Below are 20,004 nucleotides of genomic sequence, written 5' to 3'. Positions count from 1 at the left end.
TGCAATCACACCCATAATAAAGGCTCAAAATGTTTGCCATCTATCCCATAATATGCAGTTACTGTCCTTCAACTCCTTTGTTTACCATCCTGCATTATTTATCATTCATCAGTTTCATTTGCTAAAGTCTTAATGGTGTTAAATAGTAAAGTATGACAGATTTGCATCGTATGAAAACAGAAGAATTCATAGAAAATGTTTCCCAGAGAATCTGACTGGCTCAAACATCTCATGGATGTGATGCAGTCAAGTTCATATTTAGTCTTTGAAGCAGCTCGAACTTCTGTGAATCAGGTGGTAAATATTTATGCTTTACATCCACATCTGTGGGCTGCACGGTGGCGCAGCAGGTAGTGCACGTGCCTCACAGCAAGAAGGTTGCCGGTTCGATCCCCGGGTCAGGCGGGGCCTTTCTGTGTGAAGTTTGCATGTTCTTCCCGTGCATGCGTGGGTTCTCTCCGGGTACTCCGGCTTCCTCCCACAGACCAAAAACATGTTCATTAGGTTAATTGATGACTCTAAAATTGTCCGTAGATGTGAGTGTGAATGTTTGTTTGCATGTGGCCCTGCAATCAGCTGGCGACCGGTTCAGGGTGTACCCCGCCTCTCACCCACTGTAGCTGGGATAGGCGGCATAGATAATGGATGGATGGATCCACATCTGTCTCACTTTTTGTCTCTTTCTCACTCACTAATTTTGTCTGAGCTGGTCAAAGTATTTTTTTTTTTTTTTGCTTTTATTCATGTTATAATAATTATTTTTCTCTAAAAGAAGCCAAACCTCAGCTCAAAGCAACTCGCTCCCCGGCTCTTCTCTCTCTGTACCCCACACTGCCTCTGTGGCTCTGCTGGATGTTTGGCAGCATTTTAATAAGAAAAGACGTTTCTATTGTCTGTCTGTCTGTCTGTCTGTCTGTCTGTCTGTCTGTCTGTCTGTCTGTCTGTCTGTCTGTCTGTCTGTCTGTCTGTGTCTCTTTCTCTCTTGGGTGCTGACATGTCCATACTCATCCTGCCAGTTGTTTGTCATTTACCAGGTCAGTGCAGCAGGTGACAAAGATGTGATGCGTTTGAGGCTCTCCCATTAGCATCAGTGACCTACTGAAGGAGAGTCAATAATGGAAAATACAAGATGAAGAAAGTGATGATTAAGTGTGAGTTATTAAAACTGACAAACAAATTTAACAGAAAGCTAATTTTTTTCCTTGTTACGTACGGACAGTTAGTGTAGCTCCAGCTAGTCAACAGATTACAATTATGCAATTTTTGCATAGCGACTGTGTGGTTTTATTCAGATTCATCATCATCATCATCATCATCATCATCATCATCATCATCATCATCGATACCATGTCCAGATATAAAATAGATTAACTGTCAATGGCCAGTCGAAACAGACACATCATGCAGACACAGTACACAGCATGACATTACATGTGAGTGGAGGACAGAGAAGATTTGATAACATACTTTGGAAAGATTATTGCTTGATTTCAACCTTCATCCCTTTATTACAGCCGTCCCTCACTGGAGTAGAACAGAGTACAGAAAGTGTGTGATGCTCGACAACATTTTGAGCATTATTCAATTAATTCCATGTGTCCGTACATTCATTCATGCAATATAGAAAATATAATAATAATAATAATGATAATCCTTTATATGACTGAAGAGGCCATGGCAGTACCTATTGTTTTTAGAGACATTTGCTCATCAATGCTTGTTGTTATTGAGCTGCTTCTCTACAGTATTCAATGTTTTTGTTCTAATCTGTTTGCACACATCATTTATCATAATATAAGATCTTCAAACACCAAAATTCACCTTTTAATGCCTTTCTACACACTTTTAATAATAATAATAAATAAAAAACATTTCACAAGGGTTCACAGGTTTTGGGGTAAATATCCTCAGGTTGCCTTTTGGACCCTGCACCTCTCTGTTCAGGCCCAGAAACACCATCCACTCTGGCTGGAGGCTGAAGACTGTAGATGAGCTTCAGACAGGAGAGAAAGTCTCATGCCTGCGTCCACCGAAGCCTTAGATCACATTGTCAAACATGTGCATGGACTGCATGATGTTTTCATCCTGGAGGAGGAACAAGGGCACAAACTACTGAGAAAGCTGCAGGTGGGAACAGAGGTTTTGTCAGTAAATGTGTACGTGAAACAGTTCAGAACATTTGAGGCAGAAGACCTTTTGGCACGTCTCCAAGAACTCCTCCATGGTGACCACTCCGTCATTGTTCCTGTCCATTTTCTGGAAGAGGCAACAGGCGGGTACAGATGTTTCAAAGACACGCTGTGGACTTTTCTTACGTTTAGATTCAGTTTTCTCTCCAAATGCAAAGTTTTGTTAACCTGAATTATTTCCATTCATGTTTGTTAGCTAGCAGTCTTGTTTGTTGCCTTTTGTCAGCAGATCACTACATTTCTTACCACATTAACACCAACGACTTATGTTCATTGTGTTCATTGTGCAGGTGCAAACAAATCAGGGACCTGTCAGAAACGTTACAGGATGCCTTTAAGAAGAAGAATAAACCTGCAGAGTTTTAGGTTCTCATTTTCTGTGTAGAGCGTGTGCAGACTTGAACCTGCCTGTCCTGTCCTGTCCTGTCCTGTCCTGTCGTTAAACCATCAGCACTTCCCTGACAAAACACAGTGTACCAGTAATGTACGAGGGACTGCTCAGTAGCTCTGGTGATACGTGAAACACGGCTGAACACTTAAGTAAATACAACCTGTGTCAAAGCACAATTTAAAGTTAAAACAATCTTTAAACTGACGTTCAAGTGACACTTTGTAAAAGGAAATACGACATGCTTTTGTCATTTCAAACCGATTTATTGGCTCGCTTTGTGTTTGGATGATTTACGAGTTATTACCTGGAAGAAGTTGTCAACATGATCCTTGGGAGCACTATCCTGCATGTTGGGGTAGGTATACTTCCCCATCATGTCATAGATGGAGTGCATGATATCTGTCATCTCCTGCACAGACAGAGGGGAGGACGAGACATGAGGACAAATCAAAAGTCATCCAGAGCTGCCAACACAACACAAGACACAGCTTTCATACGAGCACAGAGAGAAGGAGAGAACGGTTGGAGCACCTCTCTGGTGATGCAGCCGTCTTTGTTGAGATCGTACAGATTAAAAGCCCAGTTGAGTTTATCAGTGATGGAGCCTCTCAAGATGATGGACAGACTTACAACAAAGTCCTACAGCAAGACAAAGAGATGCGATTTGATCAGGAAGGTGATAGTAACATCAGAAGGAGTGAGTCAACAGGGAAAATGAAAGTGGTTAAAATTCAACCTTTTGTGTGCATCCTGGAAGAAAATCCAGATGAAAAATGTATCTTAAGTGTGTGCATGTGTTTGATAAATGAGCTTCACATAAGTAGACATACAGGAGTCTAGAGTAGTGAGAAAGATTGTAACAACTAATAAAAATGCTTTACAATAAATCAACAGAGTGAAAGTAGAAGGATTCTTTGAAGAGAGGGAACTGAAGGAGGTAAAAACATCTGGCTGGACAGCCGAGAGCGAAGGGATGGAGGAGTCACCTCGAAGCTGACCGACCCGTTGTTGTTGGTGTCAAAAGCATCAAACAGGAAATGAGCGTACATGCTTGAATCTGGAAGAAAGAGAAAATAAAGTGACCCTCGATGTCTCCGAGTGACAAGCACTTAAACAAAACACGCACGAACACAACGCACAAACAAGAATTAGGTAAGAGTGAGACAGACACACGAAGTCACACGTAAGCTACAAATATACGTGTTGTCCTGCTTTTGGCTCTAAAAGCAAAGCTGTTTTTTTTACAAAGAGTTCCTGTTCCTGGTTTGACCGCATACATTTTCATCCAAAGCAAAGACTAAAGCAGATGATTTGTCTGATGAGCACATCTTAGATTGAACTGAACCATGAATATCAGCTGGTGTGGAGTTCGACTGGAATAAAGACCTGCAAACGATCACCTGTCTCTGGGTCTGGACTCACTGAAGACGTAAGATGCAGGATCTTGCCTCACATAAGCTCCTACTGGTTAGAGAACAGCTCCTATTTGGACTATTTATTTTTTAGTAACATGAATGTTTTATCAACATTAAAAACATGAGTTGAAGGAAGAAGATCTGACAGACCTCCCTGAGGGAAGAACTGGGAGTAGATGCTTTTAAAAGTCTCTTCATTGACCACACCACTGGGACACTCCTGCAGCAATGAAACAAATAGATGTGTGTCAATGCAAAAACACATACACACACTTTCTGATGCTTTTAAATAATCTTAAAATGCATATTGTGTATAAACACTCCATGTGCATGGTCATTCAGAGTAAATAAATAAAAAAACCAGTTGCATCTATGACTGACGTTTTTGAATCCTCGGTAGAGGACCTGCAGCTCTTTCTTGCTGAAGTTGGTCTGCTGGACGAGCTGGTCGAGCCCCTCCGGTCTGTAACACACTGTCGACAGTTTAGCCTCATCCGTCAGACTTCCTGCATGGAGGGATGGAGAGAAATGAAAGAGTCACTCCCATGAGACACACACAGTCTGCACGAGACGCCTTGTCCATTGAAACAGGAGACAGTGGTGACAATAAAGAAGAGGGAAGTGAGAGTTAAAAAGGTCATTTTCTCAGTGACTAAACAGCATGAAGAAGAGTCTGAATGATGATGAGCTTGTCTCTCCTGAAACACTTGCTTTGTTCAGATGAGGAGCTGGAGCCAGAGCGATAGCAGGGGATCAGTTTGAGGAACCGCTGCTTTAGGGTCTTTTTATTGGGTTTGGATGGTGGATTACCTGGAAACAACCAATCACAGCAGAGATTAGAGGCAGATAGAGTAGCCCACATAGGGAAACAGCATGTTAAACGGATAAAGCACGGGCCAGACAACACTCAAATACTTTGAATGACTTTTCCATGCAACTTAAGGCACGCAAATTAGTTTGCTGACCTGGCTTTGAACCAGTGTGACCCATCAGATCAAAGCTGTTTGGAGAGCGTTCAGCGTGTCATTCAGAGTGGGCTGGAAATGTCACATATCAGTCAGCTTTCAAGTTCTGTGCTGTCAGATACACCATGGAAGGAAGTAATGTTTTTATCTAGAGATAGATCTGTCCACTAATAAATACACTGAATCTAGTCTGATGTTAAATTCAAATATTTAAACTCAACCTATTTGCTCAACAGCAGCTTGTCTGATTCAAATAAGGTGGAGATGAGTGATTTTAAAGTGGGTGTGCCAGCACAACTGGAAAAGAGGCCATTTTTGAAATTTAGTTCAAAATCTTGGTCAGTATTAATGATGATATGGGACTTTTAAACAGAGTTGGCTGGCTGCTCTGCTCAGTGGTGCTTTGAGCTAAATGCTAATGTGAGCATGCTAGCATGTTATGAAATGACTAATAACCAGCACCCCCATGACATTTTCTTCATGGGCAACTTGACCTATGTTAAAATGCCCAAAGTCACGCTGACTCATAGTGTCATATGTATTCTTTATTCTCTCTTTCCAGCTCGTCACTGAGGCTAGACAATGTTTGAACAGAGCTCCATGTTTTTTTACGGCTGCACCAGTCAATCAAATGAAAATAAGATAAACTGAGCATCACTTTAGACACATTTCTCCAAAAAGTAGCCTGACATTGTTGGTACCTTTGGAAACTTTCTACTCGAACTAAAGTTCTGTGAGTCTGACCAAAGTTGGGCTTCACAGCATGAGCTTCTAAAGACTGACCGAGCAGCAGTTCAGTGAGGTTTAAAGTGTTATAAGATCAGACAGGAGAGCTGAGAAAGATACACAAACACACACACACACACACACACACACACACACACACACACACACACACACACACACACACACACACACACACACACACTCCTTGCTGTAACAATATAGAGACCAGACCAGGATCTGCACCTCCAACCAACCATCAAACAGAATATGGCTGATACTGACTGAATACCACTGAAATGTACATGTCATCTTCAACAGGAGGACATGTCTATTATCAGTGATTAACTAATCAGCATGTTCACACTCAATTATTCATCAAACCTCCAGCCACTAAATATCACACATTACGCACCGCTTTTCGCTCTTCTCTCTTTGAATAATAATTTGGTCATGGAGACATTTTATCAGCTAAATGAACAATATCTATATCTTATCTCAGTGTCTGCATCAAACAGAATCAGGTGGCAAAACTTTTTCTGTATCCTCTAACAGTACCTGTTGACAGCGTGCCAGTCAGCCAGCTGTAAAAGTGTCTGGCCATCTTCAGCAGCCCCTGCTGCCTCTTTCTCTGCTCCATGCTGACTGTTTCAGGGTCAGCTCTGGCTCCTCTGCCGGGCTCTGGAATCACGTTCCAATCATCCTTTCAGTGCATCTGATGAGCTTCTTTGTCTGCAGATGTCTTTGTCCTTTTAGAGACGAGGTTCAGTCATTCTCTGTCTGTCAATTAGCTCCTCCGTGTCTTTGAGCTCCAACACTTCTTTGCTGTCTTCTTATTTTGTTTGTTGCCCTTTTTGAAATCAGTCTTTCTCTGTAAATGTCAGCTGATAACCTGCTCCAAAGATGATATGTGGCTGCAGCAACTGTCTTCATCAAGCTGATTACTGAACAAAACATTTGCATTTCCCTTTCCAATCCCAGCTCACCTCCTCCTCCTCCTCCTCCTCCTCCTCCTCCTCCTCCTCCTCCTCCTCCTCCTCTCCCGTAGGAGCACCAGAGGGTCGACACACCTGCTACAGTTAAACACAAACTTCCCCATCGTCCATCATTTCCCGCATCTGATCTGAGGCTTGCCTGCTCCTAAATTCTCTTTGTGCTCTGTTTGAAGGTCTCACTTGCTTTTCAGCTGCTGTGAGCATCTTGTTTTGTAGTCTCTATCATCCAAAGCCAAACACAGAGACTTTATATTGACCCAAAACAACCCGAGAATAAAGAGATGTGGTCGATGTGAGGAGCTGGACAACAGACACTATGCTGACATGAACTCACATAAACCAGTTATTTATTTTACAACCTTATATCAATTAAATGCATTTCAAATGACTCCTAAATGCATCCTGGTGCCTGGCGGTGATGGTGTACACTAATGCAAAATTAGGTGAAAGACTGTATTATTTTGTCAATTATAAGGTTAATCTCCAGACGATCGTGTAATGTTCCTGCCACTAGAGGGCAGTGTTGAACTAGAGTCAGACGTTCAAGACCTCAGACTCACACAAGAGAACAGATACACAGGCAGGAAGTTGTTACGGAGACACAGTGTTCAGCACATTTCAAATCAGACTTATTTTCACACCCTAAGAAACAGTTAAGTGTTTGAAAAATGGTCATCGGTAAAGTAAACAAGGATTACACTGCAGTGATACACACACAGCAGCAGCAGCAGCGCAGGTTGAAACATTCACACCTGAGAAATGTCGGAAAAAACAAAAGACTCATTCTGATCAGCTTCAGCACAGGGACTCAGTGTCTCACCGAGCACATCAGAAGCATTTCCTTCTTGTCAAAAATGAAAGTCGAGCTTGCCGACGGTGTGCAAACAGCTTCTGTAAGTGAGCATGAATTATGGCTATGATTTCATTCTGTGAGAACTGAGCAGTTTCTGCCTTTGTGTACAATATGTCAATTAAACTATCAAATACAGCAGCTGCACAGCTCTGGAAAAACAAACAAGGCTTTACAGACACACACACACACACACACACACACACACACACACACACACACACACACACACACACACACACACACACACAGAGGCAGTGATGATGACGCAAACATCTCAGCTTTGATGCAGAAAAATGAAACTGTAAAATGCTTTTGCTCTAAACTGGAGAATCATTTTGCAGAGAGACAGACACAACAAAACAACTTCCCTGCTGTTTTATTTCTTTTCTTGTCGATATTTTCAGACGTGACAGGGTGCAGGATAAATTTTATAAGTTACTGAAGTGTTTTCTCAGGGCAGCAGCGTGATGTGACTCATGTGCGCAGTAATTCGACAAACACGGGGCTGGAGGTTGTTCTTAGAGAGACAACGGCTTATAAACGTCTTCCTCAGCTGCTTGTATGAATTATATAGGATCAAAAACATTAGATGGACTGAATGTGTAAAGGATTGTGTTCACGCTGTTCATACAATAAGAGCAAATGCAACATACATCAGTGGGTAAACTCTCTAACTTTACGTAACCTTTAAAGTGTCTCACAGCATAAAACCAACATGTTCGATGAATGAATAACGCAGACTCAGCAGTTACTTCAGCAGGGGCTGAGATCATCCAGCAGCCTCTCTTCATTTCTGGAGACCCTCTGGGTGACTTTGATCGCATGAATCAATTCCAACAAATACAGCCCGCTGAGGCAGATCAATACGCTCCTCCCTGCTGTTATTAACACATGCAAAGACTCTTTAATCGACCGGTGCAAACAGCTCAAAACTGTGGGTGGAGAAAAGTCAGAGACTCTGAGAGAAATAAAGAAATTCATTCTTTTGGTACATCTTTACGAGACGTTCCAGGGGGTTTGTAAGTTATTTATAAAATCCTGAACCCCTGGAGCGAGTTTAGGAGCGCAGCATTAATCGGAGGGCAGACCTAATCAATCAGAATATTTGTAGGCAAACTTCTGAGGAGGGTCGAATCAATGGGCTTTCAATCAGGGATCAGCGAGGCAAGTTTATGGCAAGAAAAAAAGCATCTGAAAATACTGACATGGGAGATTACTCACAGCGGAGAGGCATCATTTTCTTAGAAAAATGACCTACTGTAGGCTATACTTTAATAAATCCATCCTTTTCAGACACGTTTCTCTCATATACGTCCAAATCCATTATAGGACGGACAAACTTTTCTTCCCAAAAGTTTTCCTTCTTGAAAATGAGCCAAAAAGAACAAGCATGTGTGAGTGAATTAAGCAGAGAAGGAGTTTTTGGTTTATATATGTGAACACAGAACTTGTCAATCCATTGTCAGAGATTATTATGCATCTGTAAAGTAAAAGCAAATGAAACCCGAACATCTTTTCCTCATTCACCAGTAGCATTTTGTGGTTTCTTGAGCGGTCGTGGCAGTTTAAGTATGCAGCAAAAAATAAATGTTCGTAAGCTAATGCTGCCTGGGCAGTGGCCTCCGTGCTTACCGTAATCCTCAGAAGGACACGGTTCAGATTATAGATGTCCATCTCATACAATCCAGGGACACACACACACAGACACATCTCAGTTCACACACTCGTTCTCGTCCGCTGGTGATTGTTACACAGGTTTCTTTGAATTGGTTTCACCTCATGTGTCCTCACACAGAGACGTCACCTCATCCTTTGGATAGGATCAGCTTTGATTATTTGTTACACAACTCTGATCTTAATACAAAACTCTTCATCAGTCCAGACTACAGCCAATTCCATTTGGCACATACAACATAAATCTATTTGGCTCTGAGGGGGTTTTATGTTGAAATCAGCTCTGTCACCGTGTTATATAAATGGAATAGTTATGTTACCAGTGTTGACTGTTTTTGAAGCATTAGGGAAGAGCCCCTGGAGAGCTCCACAAAAATGTCATGACTCAGAATTTATCTGTGCTGTCATGCAAACACACACGCACACGGAAAAGTAGGTCTGTTCAGTCATAAACGCACAAGCTGCAGCTGCACAAGACGCTGTCAGCACTGAATTTGGACAGAAACATGCATCTTAAAGGAATAGTTGTTGGAGATGATTGATTGATTCCACTCTCATGTCTGTACAGTAAGTGTGAAGCTATAACCAGCAGCTGCTTAGCTTAGCTTAGCTTAGCACAAAGACTGGAAACAGGGGGCTGGAGCCTTGCTGTGCCAAGTGGTAACAAAGTCCACCATACAAAAATCAAAGTGCAATCAGAAAGTAGCAGGTCTTTGTCACTTAACAACCTGTAACACCATAGTTTGGTTATTGTACTTTGATTTTTGTACAGACAAAACAAACGAGATGTAAAGTGTTAATTAGCCAGCTGTAGAGATGCTGCTCGGTGGGTTTTGTTGCCGGGCTGTTGGATGGAGCCAGGCTCGCAGTTTCCCCCCAGTTTCCAGTTTTTATGCTAAGCTACGCTAACTAAGGGCTTACGGTAGCTTCAGCAGGGAAGAAAGTAAGTGGATTTCCCAAAGTGTCGAGCCATCCCTTTAAAAAGAAAAAAGCAAAGCTGTCTCTCCACATGCCTTCATGGCTCAGCCGCAGCACAGCAGCACTCAGTCAGGGTCACCGTAACATGTGAAGTGCGGTGTAGAAAGTGATGACTTGAATAACATGTAGTATCTATAATGTATGAGCAGGCAGGAGTAAACAACGTGAGGATTTCAGCAGCTTTACAGCACAGCAGCTGCACATGAAGACCATTTTCTGCTCAGTCTGAATGGCTTCAGCTGATAAATCTTGCATTTGTCACAGACTTTTCCCATAGGCAGCTGTTGTTGGTTTCTTCATCAATGCATTCAACATAAGTGTGTTTATTTGGCAGATTAAATATTAAGGTGAACAGTAAAGGCTGCAGTTGTGCCAGTTTGTGCCTCGGGCTGTCGAGCACTACAGCGTCCCTGCGCAGCTTCACTCTTATGTAAAAAGGTTTGTTTGTGTCTCCTGAACTCCCCCTAAAGCCTCTGTGTTCATGCACCTGTTCACTGTTTGGTTAACCTGCTGCTGAATGGATATCACGTTAGCTATTGTGCAAGCAACAACCATGAGTTAAATACAACTTAATCTTTTGACCGCGTGTCCATTTTAAAGGCATTTAAACGGGAGCAGCTCTGACAGCAGTTATTTTTATAGCCTTCACTTATTTAGTTACGTTTGAAGGAAAAGGCTATTTCAGGAAGTTGTCACAAGATTGTCAGACCGACTTTACAAAGCACTAAGTGTGTGTGTGTGTGCGTGTGTGTGTGTGTGTGTGTGTGTGTGTGTGTGTGTGTGTGTGTGTGTGTGTGTGTGTGTGTGTGTGCGTGTGTGTGTGTGTGCGTGCGTGCGTGCGTGCGTGCATGGATGCTTGTGCTTGTTAGAGACAGACAGACAACGCTGATGTTGACTGAGCTCTAAAGAGGTTTGTCTTCCCAAGCACTCATGAGGAAAATAAAACAGTGAAGAGTCTTACAGAGAGAGGAGCCTCACTCATCTAATTAAGCTATAGCACACACACACACACACACACACACACACACACACACACACACACACACACACAACACACACTGACAGGTATAATTTTACATGAGAAGAAACAGATGACGCTCCTCTTTTCTTAGATTTCTTCTGTTCTGCTCTCTCCTCGCCGCCTCAGGCCATATTAGTGAGTTTATCCATTAATGCCCCCACAAGACACCATTCATGTGCATCTTTGAGACTTTGTTGTTGTCCTCATGTTTTTGCACTGCATTAGAAACTAACATGCTAAGATAATACGCCCAACATTGTACAGTTTATCTGTTAGTCCATCACAATTCTCTCAAATCCCAAAGTGAAATCTTAAATTTGCTTGTTGTGACTGACCAGCTGGTCAAAACGCAAAGATGCGATGAAAAACAATGGAAAAAAAGGAAGAAATTACTCTGCAGCTGCAACCGGTCATTACAGGCCATTCCATTGCTTCACTTCCAGTCATTTCACTGTAGATGTGATTCAAACATTCAGTCCTGACAGCCATGTGGAGCTTTACACCAACACTCAACCTCCTCTCCTCACTCACACACATCATTTCACAAAGCTTCTGTGTGTTCATGTCCCTGTTGACCTGACCTGCATGATGCTGGGGCAGCTGGTGACCTATGGATGATACAACCTGGCTGTTTTTAGGTTTTTAGATTTTTATTTGCAACAGCTAGACTAGACTAAAGCAATGCTCAGCAGTTCATCTTGAGGTGAAGTGCCAAATAAATCGTCTGTAAAATCAAATCTCCAGTTCACTTAGAGATCGAACTGAGGCTGCTGCAGCTGAGTCCATCTCCACACACACACACGCACACACACACACACACACACACACACACACACACACACACACACACACTGACTTTGAACACCGGCTGGTTTGCAGCAGCTACTGTCAGCTGATGAAACAGGATTGTGAGGTATTAGATATTAGTGTATTTTTTGACGGAGCAAACCAACCAAAGCAAACTTTCATGAGCGCACAGTGACTGGAAATCGAAGCCAGGTCAGCAAACAGCAGTAAATCAAGCAACGGTTCCCAGAAAAAGATGACAGAAAGTGATACCTGTGAGAGGGTCGTAGGATCTGTCCAGCTCTCTGGAGTCAGACAAACTCTGCTCCTGACTCCTGGATTTCATGTTTGTTTCAGTTCTTACCAGACCAGCGCGCTGAACCTGCCCGATCTGTGTGCGCGTCGGAGCCGCAGGCTGTCTACGACCTCTGCGACTTCATGCCTGTTTGCATGTCACTTTCCTGCAAGCATCAGCCTGTTTGCGCTGCAGACTGGTCGAAGATCAGAGGCAAAAAAGCGCCAAAGTCCGTGGAAAAGCTCTCCCGCCTGTGTCCGTGCGCGCCCCGGTCCAAACTGTACTCTCTCCTCCTCCCGCTCAGCATCCGTGCGCTCTCACATCCACACTTTGCGCCTCACAGTCACTATGAGAGGCTTCTGTGGGGTTTGGCTTCAGGTGTGAAGAGGATCCACGGTGGCTAATTTGGAGGAATCTGATGACTTTGCTGATTGTCCAAAAATCCAAAAATGACAAAGAGTCCGTCTGTCAACCGGAGCATCTGCATGTGTCCAGGAGTGAACAGAGGGAGCGAGAAAGCGTCAGTGCTGGAATGTAACTAAGTACATTTACTCAAGTACTGTCTTCACATAGTACTTCGACTTCACCACATCTCAGAGGCGAATACTGTACATCTGTCTGACAGCTTTGGTGACCAGTTCAAATTACATGCAGAACACATGAAGAGTTTTTAAAATATGATGTTCTGTGATAAATTCAACGACTCAACAGTTGATACAAGTACCGCTGAAATGATTGGTTCACTAATCAATAAGTCGATTGAAAGAAAATGAACGGGCAACTGCCATTTTTCATGTAAATGGTTCCAGCTTCAAAAATGTGAACACTTGCTGCTTTCCTTTGAATTATTTGAATAATCTAATTTCATTTGTCGTGATTTTGAGGTTTGGACTGCTGGTTGGATGTTTTGTCTGTGAGTTTCATTTTTGCTTTGCGTGTTTTTCCTTTCATGCATACTGTCTGAAGGAGCCAGAGAATGAAGATTTTCATTGTCACTGTTCACTGTTGTCATTGTTCACTGTAATGGTTGTGCATATGACAATAAAGTACTTGAAATTTGAAACCAGTTGCAGAAGTTCAAAATGAACCAACTCGAACAGTAAAAGCCAGATTTTACATCAATGCATGAGTAATAATAATGTAATAATATAATACATACTAGCAAAACTAGTATTGTATTGCATTGAGTACTTTTACTTTTAATAAGTTAAGTACATTTCCCTGATTATACTTAACAAGCTTTTACTTTGGCAACGTTTTAAATGCAGAACTTTACACTCACTTTTATTTATTTATTTAATAATTTATTTGATTTATACAATGTGGTATTAGTACTTTTACTTGATCTGAATACTTCCTCCACCACGGCAAACCATTCTAGCTGAAAGGAGAGAGGAAGAGGAGTGATGAAGCAAGACAAGGAGCATGACAGACAGACAGACAGACAGACAGACAGACAGACAGACAGACAGACAGACAGACAGACAGACAGACAGACAGACAGACAGAGGGAGTGTATATCTGCTGATCTATGCTTCACTGATGGATGGTCTCACCTTGGCTCGGGACTTGAGCAGCTTTGGCTTGGTACGGAGAAGTAATACCTGCGGATCAATACCCTGTCAGCTCCTCGCCCTTGAGCTGGTTGAGGAGAGTTAACAGATGACTCACTCATATTTCAGAAATGGAAGCACCAAGGTCGTGATTATTAAAAAAAATCATTTGAATATTAAATCCATAAAAACACACCATAAGCTGGCTTGAGACAGAGGAGGACGCAGGCTGATTTATGGGATAAACTTCAAGATTTCCACGGCTTTGTTTCCCACCAGAACCGTCCATTTCAAACACTCTAACTTGTAATACTGTGGGCTTTTCTGGGACATCATCAAGGTTCCAGGTAAGGGTGCAGCTGAGTGGCTTTTTCATATATACTGAAGTTTTTATTTGAGATTTTAAAATCTGTATTTCTGCTTTTCCTTCAACTGCAATTAAAGTAAGTCATTTTAGACAGACATGAATTGAGCTGCAACCAGTCGTACTGTTACTATCCAGAGGACAGGCCATTAAAGTTTAAACCTCTTTTTATCTCATAATGGCTCAGAGTCCTAAAGAAAAGATGGCCACCAAGCTGGTTTCTTGCTTGGTTGTTGGAGGGGCTGCATGCCAGCAGCTCTGTGACGCTGTACTAAGGCACAGCAGCTTTGAGCTAGATGTTACAGTAATTACAATGCCAAAGCCCCCCTGTTCATGTGCCTCAGGTCCCTCAGATGTGTGTCTGAAGCAAATGTTGTGGTGATCTACTGAATAGTTGTCAACATATTTTAATCAAGTCTATCAAAGTTAACCTGATCATAAATGTTTGTAAAACCAACCTGCTGGTGGCTCTGGATGGAAGTCAGAGGACCATCAGTGTCATCAGGATTTATCCTCTTGAGACCATGAATGTCTCCACCAATAGTTGTTGAGACATTTCATTGTTCAAAAAACAAAAATGTCAACCTCATGGTGAAGAGGAAAAGTCAGGGTCTTGCCAGAGTTGGTGGAATTCATCTTATGGGGAACATGAACGTCTGTGGAAAATTTCATGGAAATCCACCCTGTAGCTTTTAAGATATCTCAGTCTGGACCAAAGAGGTGGATGGATTTACCATCCATAGAGCTTATGTGCTTTGCCTTGCCTCAAACTGCCACACAGAAAAATGTAATTGGAGAAAAGAGAACTCCCATTGCCGGGAAGATCTGAATAATGCTTGATGGGGATAAACAGGGTGGTGTAGCTTCTTTAAAGACAGGCAGACAGGTGAGGGATTATTGTGTTCCTCAACAGAAGACCGATGGGAAGGAGAGAAAACGTCTATCAGCTGCAGGAGGAAGAGCAACACAAAGAAAAAGAAAAGACAAGGGGGGACACAAAAGAAGCCCGGTGAAGTAAACAGAATCAAAGAGAGGGACAGCGGCTCGTCTGAAAAGGCTAGCGAGGCAAATCTGTGACAGAAAGAAGGAAAAAAATTGAAAAAAGAGACACAGAAGAAGGCAGAGGAGACTCAGCGGAGAGGTATTTGAATATATAATGTGCCGTGGGACGGTTAAATCTCACAGTATTGATGGTGTTTATCTCCCACAGGGGTTTACCGTGAAGTTTAGCGTTGCTGCAGGCTGGAAAGTGGAGCTGACAGATAACCAATAATGAGCTCCCATTGATGCTTGAAAGTTATGCAGGGTGTGGAGCCATGATACAGGTGACAAATAACACACACACGCGCACACAAACAGGTGAGCTGGCTGTTAGTGCCACTTTGTGCTGTTCGTATCTTTGGAAAGAGGCCGTTTGAGTCGGTTCACTCTGCACAGACACAGATACAGGTGAGGATGCACAGATAAAGAGATGAAGGGATGACGGGGGGGGGCTGGGGGGGTTCAGGCGAGGCAAAGTAGGCAATCTCCCCTCAAATGAATATTTGATGAGAAAGCTGATATGCTTAAATGAAACGTTATAAATACACAGCAGCGTTAATGGGTTGTCACAGTGAAACACACGGGCTTGGCTCTGAGCATCTAAGCTGTCATCAGCGCGCACGCACACACACACACACACACACACACACACACACACACACACACACACACACACACACACTGCACAGATTATATCAGGGAGTTGATATACTGCCCAATGTACAATATAGCCAACAAAATTAGAGGATTTAGAATAGATTCACGTCAGTGGATTGAGATCCACCATATTAAAAAGACATTGCACAAAGTGATCTCTAGAACCCACAAACACACTCTTCTCCTCCGCTCTCAAGCACGCCAGAGCTGACGCACATGCACGCTCAGAGCCCACGTTCCATGTATTATTCCCAGCACATACAAAAGCACATTATCGTCTCTGGAAATGGATCTTTGCACCAACATGACGCTTGCGTGTCCATTAGAGGCTTATCTGTGTCGTTTTCCTCAGCACTCAGTCCCACACTTCCAATTAGGTCTGTGAGAGATGGACAAACACAAAAGCAAAGACAGAAAAAGAGCCTGTTATCATTAATGTGTATGATCCCGCTGCTGTTGCATTAGAGGAGCCGACAGGTGTCTTTCATGTCCAAACCCATCGAATGCAGATGAATGAGCGCGTGCTTTTGTGCCTGTAAAACTTATGGTAATGCAGTCATGATGACTTCAAGTGCTTCAGGACTCGATGGACTCGATGGACGACTGCTGAACGTTTTACTCTGAGACTCTTGTATTGTCACTCAGTTGGAGCTGGACCAACTCTCTCAAATGTCTTTGTTTTATAATTAATGGCAGGCGGTCCCTGCTGTGCTACCTTCCAGTCAAACAAAGGCAGGTTCATCAGGGTTGTCTAATTTTAGGCTCAAGCATCTACGGCTTTTACACCAGTTTCTCTCTCAGCTGCTCAGGAATTGGTATCTGTATTTCAATCTCTTGATGTTCAACAGATCTCTTACTGATAATCACAGTCTCTGAAACATCTTTTGCTTTCGTCCTTATCCTGTAGTTCAACCAACCTTAAAGAAAAACAAACTCAGATGCCTCACATTTCTGCATACATATGACCATTTCAGGGAACTTTAATTTGTTCAGGTTTTGGGGAGATTTGTTCCAATTTATCCATAATTCAGATCAGATTTTAGAGCAAAGTGCTGAACTCTGGCTTCTTAAAGTGGCCAATGGGACATTAGCATCAGTTTAAACATTTCAATGGTGTGTTTGTATTAATTGTGTGGTGTCAGATAATTTGTGGAAATTCAGCTGACTGCAAATTTGTTTGGGAACAATCTCCACTCAAGCGCTTTATCAAGTGAAATGATGTTCATGATGTCATGTAGTATATATATAGTATAGTAGTCTTGATTCAGTGTATCATGCATCTTTACAATTCATTACAAATGCAAAGTCCCTCACTCACCACTGCATTCTTTATGATCTTGTAGGTTGGACATCTCTGACTATTCGCAGGCAACAGCACTGGTACATTTTCATTTATGAAGCAATATTGGGCAAACTTCCAGCCAACCTCTGTAACCTTCTCTGTGTCAGCTCTGTTAATTACCAGCTACGCTCCTCCAAGTAGTTACTTTTCAATGTACCCTGGGTTTTAACTGATTTGAGGAAAACTGCCTTTTCCTACCATGCCCCATGGGCTTGGAATAATCTGCAGAAGGACCTTAGATCGGAAACACTCATATCAATTAATACATTTAAGGGCATCATAAAGAATGTGGAGACATGTGCTTGTTTTTCTTGAGAGGTCTGCTCCGCTATGTTTTAATAGTTGTTCTTGTTGTTTTATTGTGGAATATTGTATGTTTTTGTTTGTTTGGTTGGTTGGTTGATATGTCATATGTGTTGCATTTTAATATGTTCTGACTGGCTGCTACCTTGGCCAGGTCTCTCTTGTAAAAGAGATTTTGAATCTCAATGGGATTTCCTGGTTAAATAAAGGTAATAATAATAATAATATACAACATGAAATCAAAGGACCAACGGTAAACTCTTCTTTCAGCAACTATTATCCACACACTTCCTCAAGGTGTGTTGAAGGCTTCTGATGCTACCAGTATGCAGATAATGCACATTCATCTACCACTGAAACCCACCAATCAGAAGCGTTCTCCTCCTCCAAACGTGTGAACTGTTGAGTGAACTTTTGTAACGCACAGTGAAAACAGCTTCCACAAATACGGGACAAATTTGGTAAGAAAATGCAGATCTGCCACTGACTGCTGCTCGCTACTCCGAGCAACTTCTGACAAACAAAAGATTCAGCTGGTGGTGTCTGTGTGAGCCTGGGGGTGCAGGCTTCATTAGGAAGTAGCTTGAGGAGAAAGTTTATCAGAGATACAGTACTCGCTAATTAGTTTCACCACAGGAGGGGGCAGGGGGGTAGACCGAGGAACAGCAAGACCGAGGGAAAACCAAGAGGAGAAGAGCTGCAGACACTGCCAGCTTCAGCAGCCGTGACCTGAGGCTTCCCGTTTATTCACCTCTCAGATAAATATGGAATTCATTGATTTAAGTGTTCAGTCGAGGTGCACTCACAGAATATTGATTCTTTTCTATGAACTCTCATTTTTGCACTGCACTGCTGCCACATATTCATTGAGTAAACAGAGGCGTGTGTGTCCCATTTTCACACTGAAAGTCTTGTTCACACAGTTTAGTAACTCAGAAGTGGAATTCAGCACACACACGACCACGTTAAGTCTTTGTGTGTTCAGACTGTTCACCATGTATGTGTATAGAAACATCTGATAATGAAATGCATCGGCGTGTGTAATCTGATGTAATCACCTCACACCTCCTCTGACGGCTAGCCTCACGTTATCGACTATCTCACCTGAGATGTTTTACCCACAATCCTTTGACCTCAACTCCTACAGACGTCTTTAAATAAGGGACAAAAAAAGTCCCCCAGAAATCTGAAAAATGTCTCATGAACATGGTTCACTTGTGAAGGTGTCCTCTGTGTATTATGCAGATGTAGGGGACTTTTTTTGTAAGACAACACAACAGACTGATTACCTTTAAATCAGGGACAGTGAACATAGTAGTAAACATAGAAACGTCTTGTCCAAATCAAGTATCAGTGTGCGGTAACTATGTCAAACATAGTTATTTTTTCTTCTTGAGGAAATTATCCTTTTAACCTTAGTTACGATTTTTTACTTTTGTAAATGTTGGTGGTGTTTATCAATTTGAAGGTGTTTTCACTCTCTGTCCTATCAGACGTCTTTTAAACCTGCAATAACTTGCAAAAACAAGTTATGAATGGCAGCATTAACATTCATTTGGAGTCGTGTCTCTGGCCAGCCGGTGAAAGTAAGTCCAATATTCGTTCTCTTAACTCTGTTTTTGGTCTCCATCAACCTCTGAGGGAAATATCCGTCTCTTTAGCGGCTACATGCTCCACTGATGTTCACCAGCTAGTCGCTAACTGAGTATGTCTTACAGTTTTTTTTGTAGATGTAGGTGCTTGTTCTTTGCAAGTTCATCATTAATAATGATCTTTTTCACATTTTCACAGCATTCTTCCAAAAATAGCTTGTAGTCACTTAAAGGTTCATGTTGAGCAGAGCTATGCTGAGACATGCATGAGGTATCAAACACTGTCTGTGCACACAAAAACAGACCACGACAGATATTTGCCTCAGGCTTTGGTGGAGGCCAAAACAGCTAAAAGGGAAGTGAACATGGACTCAGGGAGACACGAATTCAAATGATTGACAAGGTTCCTCTGAACCTGCAGGATGTTTGTGTTGACTGGCTTGTTCTGCTGCCCCGAAGTGGCCAGAAAATCAATTCATGCAGCTTTAAAGTTGACATACCGTTCCCTGGTTTTGTTGTTAAGTTGTTGAAACTCAGGTGAACCTTTTAACATTTTAATGACATCACTGATTATGTGTGCGTATACATAAGGCTGCATTTGACACTTGAGTTTAACTTACCTTAAAAATGAGTGTGGTCAGAGCATCGGCGATACAATAAGACCACTGCAGCTCAGTGTGCAGTCATCACACCCAAACACAGTTCATCAACTCAAAGTAATCTGCTTGACTTTTTACTCAAGAGGTCACATGTGCTCGACAGCGGCCAAGAAAAAAATGATCAGAGACAAAGGCATTTGTTATCAAAGACCGAATTCATCCAATGAGAAGTCATCCGTCACTTCTGCAGCAAGCGGGGGTAAGAAAT

At 42.3% G+C, this 20,004-nt stretch overlaps 1 protein-coding gene across 3 annotated transcripts; it reads right to left on the bottom strand.

Annotated features, from left to right (window-relative positions):
- Window positions 1–1,256: 1,256 nt before the first annotated feature.
- On the bottom strand, window positions 1,257–12,825 carry LOC139346605 (A-type potassium channel modulatory protein KCNIP2-like). 3 transcript variants are annotated; one of them, XM_070985772.1, is made up of 9 exons: window positions 12,264–12,825; window positions 4,707–4,805; window positions 4,377–4,501; window positions 4,146–4,215; window positions 3,567–3,637; window positions 3,112–3,219; window positions 2,885–2,989; window positions 2,194–2,256; window positions 1,257–2,085 (listed from the first exon to the last, which is right to left on the bottom strand). In XM_070985772.1, the coding sequence occupies exons 1-9, from the start codon at window positions 12,334–12,336 to the stop codon at window positions 2,038–2,040; spliced, it is 762 nt and encodes a 253-aa protein (XP_070841873.1). In that variant the 5' UTR covers window positions 12,337–12,825; the 3' UTR covers window positions 1,257–2,037. The 3 variants fall into 3 exon arrangements, with proteins under 3 accessions (XP_070841873.1, XP_070841865.1, XP_070841883.1); XM_070985764.1 differs by having other exon boundaries at window positions 1,266–2,085; window positions 4,377–4,497; window positions 4,703–4,805; window positions 12,264–12,625; XM_070985782.1 differs by lacking the exons at window positions 4,707–4,805; window positions 12,264–12,825 and adding an exon at window positions 6,242–6,552 and having other exon boundaries at window positions 1,266–2,085.
- Window positions 12,826–20,004: the final 7,179 nt, after the last annotated feature.

This window comes from Chaetodon trifascialis, chromosome 2 (assembly GCF_039877785.1).
Source record: "Chaetodon trifascialis isolate fChaTrf1 chromosome 2, fChaTrf1.hap1, whole genome shotgun sequence".
NCBI classification, from domain to species: Eukaryota; Metazoa; Chordata; class Actinopteri; order Chaetodontiformes; family Chaetodontidae; genus Chaetodon; species Chaetodon trifascialis.
Note: the sequence above shows the minus strand (reverse complement) of the source record. Positions and strands in the feature narration are given on the sequence as shown.